Raw genomic sequence first — 10,526 nt, 5'->3', positions numbered from 1 at the left:
AGTAGTATAAGACTGCATATATGGCCATTACCAGCTTTTAAGATTTAGCCTTTCCCGATATTCTATAAGGCCCAGGCAAAGACATCATCAACATCTTTTGCATGTAGGAACATAAGACGACTATCAGGTGGGGAGAGGGGGTCGTGGCCTAGTGGTTAAGGTGTTTGACTCTTCAAACCAATTGCCCCTCACCGACGTGGGTTCGAATCCCGACAGGGCAATTTGATTCTTTCCTGTGAGGAAGCTATCCAGCTAGCTTACGGAACGTCAGTGGTTCTACTCAGAGGCGAGTTCGTGCCTGAAATAATTTAATGCATGGAGGCGTTGTTAAGGTATTCCTCTACCATAAAGCTGGAAAATCGACATATGGCCTATATTATGCTGTGCGATATAAAATATAGCAAAAAAAAATAATAATAAAAAATTTAAAGGTCATCCGGTTACTGTACATCTTTGTACATAGAATTGTCAACTATTAACATTACTACGTACCCGTATAGTAAGATAATATACCGGGGCAAGTATTTGTGCTATCTATTACATTATAAAAATGTATACACTTTGAGAGGTTACTTTTTCTCAACGACGTTGGGAATGGTTCGACCTCGGTTTTCTTGCACCTATGTAAACAGAAAATCCTATCTCTGATATGCAAGTAAGCTAGGTTCTTCTGTGTCTGGTTTACAGTTTTCTGATCTCTTTCTGTCTCAAAGAAAAAATGTCTCATATTTATGACGTATTTTGATGTTTATACATGTACGGAGTTTATTATGTAACCGTTTTTATGTTAAAGGGACTCCACTGAGGTTTCAATGCCTAAAACAGATCATTTGAATTTCTTACATGAATGAGATGGGGCACTTTAAACAGAGATATATGCAAAGATAGAAAAAGTATATAGTTTGAAATGAATTAAAAATCTTCTTTTTATGTTTTTCATATCTCGATTTAAGTGAAAAGCGTTTAAACGCTTTTCATTTTGGGTCATTTTTTTACAATTTGAATAATTATTCTGGAAAAACGAAGTGCGCGAATGATTTGAAAAGTTGCACAAAGTTTAGTGGTCTAAACATACATCAAACGGTACATTTATCTGGAAAAAATATTTTCAGTACCATCATGTCAAAAAACCTCAGTGGAGTCCCTTTAATTAATAGGTGATTCTATTTGAATGTACATGATACACGTACAAGGAACGTTTCTTTTGTTTAAAAAAAAAAAAAAAAAAAAAAAAAAAACAATCGAATCCATTTATCTGTCTATATTAACAAGGATGACTAATACAGAAATCTTCTTCATGAAGTTCAAACAGATAAAAATTCGATTAGAAATATTTGTAAATATACATTTAGACGATATTCCTGATAAGGGTGACCTGTCGCATGATTTAAGACTATGAAACGGCAATATCTCAGATATTAATTTGTTTTACATTATATAACAGTTAAGCGTTTATTGTGACAAATCATAATCTAAGATAGATTTAGAATTAAACTAAGAAAAAGGGATAATTTTATGTTGAAAATTAAATCATATTTAACGAAACGTTTCATTATATGTTATTGTTCTGCATAGCTTTACGAAATTAAATTGAAATGAAAAGAAGAAGACGTAATCTCATTGAATTTATTTTGTTACAATGTTTGCTTTATCTGCTTATGCAACAGCATCACGTGACACAAGCTCGATGCAGTTGGGGATCGTGGTTGCCATGGAATTGCTCATGTTGTGGAAATTCTGATAATATACTTGTTTATAGAGTTAGAGCTAAGTGTTGTGATAATACATATGAATGTGTAAACGTAAGATATGCGGCTTTAAACATCACGGATGTAAATGATTTTGAAGAAGAAGGCAAATGTTTGGATGATTGTGGAAAGCTATTTTCTGACCACAATCCTCAAACTTGTGTTTCATCAAAGATGAATCTAGATGAAGTAAAAGGACCAAGCAAAATTAAATCGTGTAAATATTCGTGTGTGGGTAAGATTTTAGCAACATATGACATTGTTTGAAATAATTTTTAATTACAATATACTCGCACTCTATAAAGATATTCTCACAATACATGTATGTTAGGGAATTATTTTCGCGATAATGTAGTTTTCATAATCCCGTAAAAGTATTTTAATACATACTTAAACCTTGATACGGATAATAATTGTAATTTTATAATAAAATTGTTAGAACGGGAAGGGTTTCAGGTTCGGTTTTATAAAGCATCCATCATCGTTGTTATAAGAAAAGTCATGTTTAACATATCTAGATGAGATTTTTTTCCATTCCAAAACCCCTTAAAAGTAATTATTGTTAATTTTCTTAGAGTAGCTTTGTCATCAAAAGACATATATTATATTAGTCAAAAATATGATCTGAAAATATCATTAAAAATAAGTAAAATGAAATGAAATTCGTTTTCAAGATTTTTACATTTACTACATTTACTTCTTCGATTCTAGGTATTTCATTAAGTTTGATTTCATCTGACAAGAGACATTTTGTTTAATGCAACTTAAATTCAAATGCTTACTCAGTGTTTTCATAACCAACGTTTCAAAACGATGCAACTTTATAATAATATACCCTCTATAAAATAATTTTGATGAAATTTGATAGCATGGAAACTCATTTAAAAATTAAAGTTAGTCTTTTATGTTTAATCATAAACGTACGTTGATATGTTGTATTAAACAGAATATCAAGTGTGTGTTTCCGTTATGTGATAAGACCACGGATTTCAATCAACGAGTTTGGCTGATCTTTTAGTTTGACTATTTTATGCTAGCGGCAACAATGACTATTTTCCGGAAAAGTACCAGGTCTAATCTGATTAAGTTTTACATTGCTGGGTGATACATTTAACCATTTAGACTATCCCCAACATTTATAATGAAAAAGTTCCAATTCCATCTAAGTAGAACACCATGTAACAAATTAGTATTGTAAGTGTCAATATGTCAAGAGGTTAAATATAGATTTTAATTTGAATAACTAAATGTTGTCCAGTTTTATGAGTAAATTTTTCTCTCGTAAAAAAATCTTTTGATAAAAACACACTGTTTTAAGGAGTTTGGACAACAACAACGCCCGCCACGACACCAACATCGCCTTCAACTTCTTCAACTACTAACAGAAAGGCAACAACGACTCGTTTTTCAACTTCACGAGCCAGCGGCAACACTTTGACGACTGCCAAATCAACTCCTGAAGGATCAAGCACGGTATCTTCTAACTTCTCATCTAATGTGGAAAATGTCGCAGGTCCAAACGATACAAATTGTAAGTAGAATTGAAATGTTGTTTCTTATATATTCGTCATGTTAGTATTTAAAAGTTACTGTTTAGGTAAGACATCCTATATGCATCACTCTTTAAATGAATGACTATAAACTGTATGCTACATCAGTTCGTATGTTTATTTGCGACAAGTAGTTGTATATATATTTATTTTAATATGTATTTTACCCCAAATACAAATATATACAATTTAATATGTAAAAATTATAAGAATTGCAAGCAAAGTCAACAATTTATAATATATAATAATTTACACACGTTTTCATCATTATTCTATTTCACCATTTCAATTCATTATGGCATAAATTTAATCATCTCAGTTTGAATTTTGATTTAAATCTTTTATTTTACTTAAAACGATTTGAAACCTGGTATAATATATATATTAAATAGTGCTGAGTTGAAAAAAGTGGACGAGCTGACTAGTTAGTTCATGACCAACATTAGCGGACGTGTTGACCAAAACTAAGGCAAGTGACCACGGAACTAGTTGACCGCGGTACGAGTTGAACAGATATCATACTTTTATGTGTTTTGTTTCTATATCTGATAAATGGCAGTTTTGACCCGTAATGTCGTCAAAATTAAATTATTACGTAGGACTCGGTTTCAACGCAACAGTAACTCTTGAAAAAAACATATGATATTAATTCAGGGCTTCTTTCTTCTATAGAAGGGGCCGTTATAGGGCTTTAAAATCATGCCGTTATCCCCAAAAATTGAATTTACATAATTTTTTATTCGCCTTTTGCAAATATTACGTGTAATTATTCCCCAAAGTTAAGGACAGGGTTGCTTAAAAGGCCCGTATTATGCATTATGTATGTACAAAATTACACTTCCACGGTCTTATGATATTCACGAGGGGTCTTCAAATATGAATGCAACTGAGTCAATTTTCAGAAGCGCTTTACAAACAGTGCCAAAATAATTATCTCAATCCTTCAAAATACTCACCACAATGTGATATACAAAGTTTTAGTCTTTTGGTGCAATTTTTAAATGCGTTTTCATAATCATTTTGAGATATATACTCAACATCACTAATTCCGCGTCATCATTTATCTCACGGTAATGGCATATTTTCATGTGACCATTGTTATAATTGGCCAGAATTGACATATTTTATTCAAACACCTTAACAACAAAGTTTTTGTGCAAAATAATTTAAATCTATAGATTTTTACGTAAAACTGAACAACATTTTACAAACTTCTGCCAAAAACAACAATAGTCCATTAAATTTGTGCATACGTCTGAAACAATCATCATTTTCTAAATGTTCTTGTTTGTTGAAAAAATAAATTTTGAGTTACAATGTAAAAATACTTTTAATATTTAAAATTATGAGAAATAACTTAAAGAAATTTTAACTGAAACATTAAAAATCTGAAATAAAACACCATTACCGCGAGGTAAATGATGACATACTGTTTTCAAAATGGCCGACACACGGTTTACATCTGACCAATTAAAACTAATTTTGATTGAATATATTGTTGTTTCCTTGTGTCATATAGCAGAAAAATGACTAAATGATACAGTTTATGACAGTTTTTGTAGTGTAAGTTTATTGTTTGTGTTCTTTACTGTTTTAAAGTGTTAAGTACCGTGAACTAAGAGGAGCACAGTATACTGCTTAGACACAGGACAATAACTGAACCGAGATTTTTTTGCGTTTGATATTTTCTTCCAGCAACGTGTTTCTTGAGCCTCGGAAAAACTAGGAAAAAGTCACAAGAGACAAGATCTGGCGGGCGAATAAGGAGGGTGAGGAAGCTCGACAACATTTTTCTGTTTCAGATATTCTGGTACAATAGCCGCTTTTTGTGACAAAGTATAGTCGTGCAACAAACTGACACCACGGAGATCAGTTGCTGGTCGACGGTTTTTGAAATATTCCTTTAATTTTTGAAGAACCTTGCCTTTGTAAAATTTGGCATTTACAGATTTACACTTAAGTACGACAATTTGAATAGCAGGATCTTGATTGGTAAAGAAAATTTCATACATAACCTTTTTGATGCTCATGGTGCGTTTTGCTTTGCAAGGTCTTTGACTTCCTTTGGTTGCCCATATTTTTTATGTATCTTTCGCTCATAAAAAAGAACCCACGTCTTATCGCCACTGATGATATTTACGAAAGATCGATTGTTGTATTTAGGGAACTGTTTCAACAATTGTTTGGAGATTCCTACCCCAGTAAGTTTTTGCTCTTTTGTAAGATGAGGTATCAATCTGGTACTTATCCTTCTCATTTTTGAAATCACGTCTGAGAATTGTATGAGTGGCTCCTACAGAGATTCCAACGTATTTAACTATATATCTAGTTGTAAATCTTGCATCAGTAGCAATCAAATCCTTTTTTTCAACCATTATTGGCGAAGTTGCAGTGTTGGGATGGAGTGCATGAAGTGCATCTTTTACTGAATCCACACCACTTTTAAATTCCTTACACAGATGAACATGATAAAGTCGTTCATTGTTCCCATAAACACAACATATTTAAATATGTTTTTCGCCTTTCACCAAGACTACAGCAGTTCTTGATAAAGGACCGTATTTGATCAGTGAAAGGAGACCTTTTACCAACCATTTACATGTACATAGTGCGTGCAAACTTTGCTAAAAGCGAGGTATTGGCCTAATTGCATTCATATTTTAACACCCCTCGTAGTAAAGATAATAATCGATTTTCTCGTTCTGATTCAGTTTGGCTAGTTTTTTACTATTTATAGCAATAACTTATGATAACTGGCATTTACATTGCCATTTACTCAGTTTCAATAACAACTTAGCAAACCTTGAAATGTATTTGCATTACAAGAAGGGTCATATATTACCAATTGATGTTTGCAGCCGCCTGTACGATCATATTTGTGGTCACAACATTTGTTTTAACTCTGAAAACCTGAATGTTATATGAACAATATTAGCAATGATATGACAAACATATATAACATAATGAATCTAGCAGCTTTTATTGCCTTTACTTCCAATGATATTCATTTTCTGTCACTTTGCCAGTACAAAAAAAGATACAAGTACAAATAGATGTTTTGATTAAGACATGCAAACAAACGGTTCATATTTACTTACTTTAATAGCTCAAAATAGCAGTTTGTGAAAAACTCAAGTAATTGCTACGGCTTAATCATAACGTTTACATTTAATTTTCTGCTATTACATAATGTAGCTACGCTGAGTGAATGTTTTAAAACTATTTCTTCAAAAAGGTCATGCCGTTTTTGTGATGTGCAATCATGTTGGTTTCACTAATTTATACCTGTGCATGTATAGTGACTTAAATTATTTTTGCTATTGCGGCAGGAATGAATACATAATTTGAGCTTAGGATATCTAAAAACTACATCATTATAAGTGCAAACTTCATTAAAGATTATAAACACAATGCTTAATATCTAAATCAATAGAAATACAATGAGTGTGATAACAAGAAATGACATGCTTAAACTAAGGTAAATAAAGAAAGAAATATTTCGCTATCATCATGTCTATAAAAATTGTAAATTTACATTAATCATAGTTATAGGCATTTGTAACAAAATGGAAAGTGTTGAACTTAAAAACTTCCAAAATAAGTTTTTGTTTCACATTATCTACTACATTATACAAGTCCACGACTAACAGTTATGTATATTCTTTTTAAAAAGATTTTAAAAATTTTAGCCCCACCCATTCTCCCCAAAATAAACAACAAACAAACAAACAAATAAACAAACAAACATAGAAAAAGTTCTGATTTACGTTTGATTCATATTCTGATAAAGGATGAGAGTTTTAACATCCAATTTGGACTAAATTACCAAATCCTGTAAAAACCAGCATGTTAATATGCTCATTGCATAATAAATACATAAATGTAAAGTGTTATATAGGAAGACTTTCAGAAGTGTTTTATTGCTTTTATTACTAATGTTGTGTTCCCACCTACCCACTTCCAATGATTGCGAGAACTAAAAAAAAACAGCCGATCAAAACTCAACTAACAACAACATCTGAGAAAAAAAAAAGAACGACACTAATAGAAAAATCTTGTGCCAATCAACAAATTCATTTTAAGAAAACATTGCTTAATCATTGATGAAAAACTCTGCTTAATCATTGCATGGCAATTTCTGAGCCTTCATGTAATGCAAAATATTATAAGTGCTTAACGCATTATGTTAATAAGTTAGTAAGTTAATGACAGCTGTATAATTATAAGAAATGGCTCTCCTTTGTCTTTGTTTGTTTGTTAATTTTTATTTTTTGTATGCAAACCTCTAAAATAATCATTTCTTTTTTCACGGCTGTATTATTACATTTTTACTTACAGATGGGATAATTGGTGGAGTGATAGGCGGTCTCGTTGTAATGGCAATTTGTATAGGTATAGGTATACTAATCTGGTTAAAGATAAAGCAAACTAAGGAAAGACGACCATCTGAACTAGCAAGAACAAGATTTCGCCAGTAAATTATTGTATTAATGTGATAAAGATATTGAATTTTAACCAAACATGATTGCATCGCAACAGTGTATTTCAGTGTTCAATTGAAATTAAAGAATAGGCATGACCTGAATTACCACAGTAGGACAAAGTATGCACGCTTAAGTTTACATTATGTTTTAATTTTTAGGACAAAACTTTATCTGAAGTACATATCTTGTGTAGTTTGAACTGTCATTATTTCTTTCTTTCCAGGTATATACATATTGAATATTTCATCTCTCTAGCGTCTTATTCGTTATGTCTTGATTTCGGGTTTCCACGTTTCAGATTACATTTATTAGCGATGCGCAAAGGTGATTGCCCTAACGGAGCACCGTGGTTTTAACACATTTTTATCAACATATAGGAAAAGTTCTAACAATGAGTTCAATTGAATTAAAACAAACAGTAATCAAAATTTTCTCAATTAAATTGATGTGTAATAGTTACCGATTTTAATAAAAAGTACAATGTTTTAAACGTATTATGTACTGAAAATGAAATGAATAACACTTATTGGGTCAGTTACACAGTCTTTACTTTAAGAGATTATTGTTTAGACATATTCGTTTTATATTTACCTATATTTGTGAATAAAGTTTGCAAACGAAAGGTTATTTATGAATAATTACAAAGATATGCTTTCCCCCGAGTTGTGTTTTCATAGTTTTATAAAGTAATAAAAAAATCAGTATAAAGAAGTGACCTGCATGTATTATCAACAAAATGAGTTAGTGTTTTGTAATAATACTAATGTACAATAATCAACTTCTTGAAATGTTAATTTAGAATAGATTGGTCACGGTTAAAATTAAAAACATAATACATAAATATTTCTTTGTATTCATTTTCAACATTATACATGTATACAGGTTTTTAACAAAAATACAGGAAAACAAGTACACTGCATTAAACAACCAAATTCTTTGCAATACATGTAGATCTTTACTTAAACTCGTCAAACAGAAATCAAATTTTAAGTATGATACCCGTATTACCGTTTACCAGTGTCCACTATCTGAAATATATCAAGTCAACTGATAATGTTTGCAATCTAGTAACATGTTATGGTCAAGTTCTACCTGATGGCTTTTTTCAATGTAAGATGTTTAAGGTATACAAAACAACAACCTGGTGCATCGAAGCATTTAACAGTTCACGTGATGGTTCTTTATCAGTTCGAAATATATCACCATGCCCGTCACCGAACAATACACAGTCAAGTGTACAATTGAGAAGACAAATGAAAGTGCAAAGGTACTGAAAGACTCTTTGTTCTATTTTTTTTATAATATAACATCTCCGGGTATTACTTAAGTCTCAAGTATGATTACCAAACTTTTTATACAGTACATATTTAACATTAAACATATGAAAATAAGCGCGGATTTACTGTGGAACTAGACAATTCATCAGAACAATAAACTGTATACGAATAATGAGCAGTCTAAATTGTTCAAAGTGTTACACAAATGAGAAAAATATTGGTGAATGTACCATGGAACGTGGGATATGTGTGTTGTTGTATAAATTCAGTTATGTACTTTTTTAAATGACCATTAGATCTCAATCAAAATCTTACCTATATAACTGTTATCATGTATCAGATATTGCATATTAACAAGATGGAGTGAAACAAACTCTTTACCTAGATCAATTCCTGAATTTTGACGCTGTATATAAAGAAAAACAAAAATGTTTTAGTTACTGCAAATGTCCAATGTCAGTCTTGTTGGTCACATGTAAATCTTACTGTTCCAATGTCAGTTTACTGGTTCAGTGTCAATCTGAGTGGCACAAGGTCAGTCTTACTAATCAAGTGTCAACCTTTTTGGTCTAATGTCAGTCTAATTGTTGAATGACAATATAAATAGTCCAATGTAAATATTACTGTTCTTATATCAATATTGTTACCGTTGTCACTGTTGAAATGATTTTGTCAGGATCACTTTTAAGGCTACTGAAGTTAAATGGTACGGTAATTTACCATAAAACTTAACCAATGAAAAAGAATATAAACACTTGAAAATACCAAAACGCTCAAGTACAGTTAATCTTATTTATTAAGATCTTCTGTTAAATAAATGCATAAAACAGGATAATTAAATACTGTAAAACAGGTAAATTATTGCCCTTGGTATAGTTATTGTAGATCTAATGAGTTCGTCAATGTAAAGTTGTTAAAGAAGGGGTTATATGAACGTGTTTCGCGTAAATTACAGTTAAAGTCTTCTAGCGAATATTTATTTAGCGGAATGTTCAAGTTTTGACGGATTTCCGTTGTTTGGCGGATTTTTAGTAAGGGGGTTGAGCTACTGTTCAAATAATAACCTTGTTAGTCCGTGTTTCACGGTTGGAAAAGCTGCTCAACTGAATTGAGCGTCTGTATTTATAGACTTTGGCGTGTTAATTCCGAAATGAAATTTGCCCGCCGCTAAGACATTCAAAAGTACTTTTATCCAATAAGATTCGACAACGGAATTAGTTAACCAATCACAGCGTTCCGCTAAACGTAGCACACTCATGGCTCATACGCCGTCAGACAAAATAGATTCGCCAAGGATCCGCTAAAATGTTATTATTCTCTTATAGAATAATAAAGACATAAAATATCGGCAGATTTTTATATAATAGTCACTCTTTTTCCAAAATATGATTATGGTAGTTTCGTTGCATTACAGTACTTTCTCGGAATTTGGCCGGATATGGAACTTATTTCCGCTGAATCCGTCAG

At 31.5% G+C, this 10,526-nt stretch overlaps 1 protein-coding gene across 1 annotated transcript; it reads left to right on the top strand.

Annotated features, from left to right (window-relative positions):
• The first annotated feature begins 1,440 nt into the window (after positions 1–1,440).
• LOC132726951 (uncharacterized) lies at positions 1,441–8,680 on the top strand. The gene is made up of 3 exons (XM_060712369.1): positions 1,441–1,983; positions 3,067–3,279; positions 7,637–8,680. The coding sequence occupies exons 1-3, from the start codon at positions 1,596–1,598 to the stop codon at positions 7,774–7,776; spliced, it is 741 nt and encodes a 246-aa protein (XP_060568352.1). The 5' UTR covers positions 1,441–1,595; the 3' UTR covers positions 7,777–8,680.
• The last annotated feature ends 1,846 nt before the right edge of the window (positions 8,681–10,526 follow it).

The sequence above is a fragment of the Ruditapes philippinarum genome, unplaced genomic scaffold, assembly GCF_026571515.1.
Source record: "Ruditapes philippinarum isolate M1 unplaced genomic scaffold, ASM2657151v2 ctg2177_1_1_1_1, whole genome shotgun sequence".
Classification (NCBI taxonomy): Eukaryota; Metazoa; Mollusca; class Bivalvia; order Venerida; family Veneridae; genus Ruditapes; species Ruditapes philippinarum.
This window is presented reverse-complemented; position numbering and strand designations above follow the sequence as displayed.

Bases quoted from the DNA above. Each gene is read 5' to 3' on its own strand.
- LOC132726951 (XM_060712369.1), top strand. From the start codon at position 1,596: ATGAAAAGAAGAAGACGTAATCTCATTGAATTTATTTTGTTACAATGT. The intron at 1,984-3,066 runs GTAAGATTTTAG...CACTGTTTTAAG, and splicing joins GTGTAAATATTCGTGTGTGG to GAGTTTGGACAACAACAACG. The intron at 3,280-7,636 runs GTAAGTAGAATT...TTTTACTTACAG, and splicing joins AGGTCCAAACGATACAAATT to ATGGGATAATTGGTGGAGTG.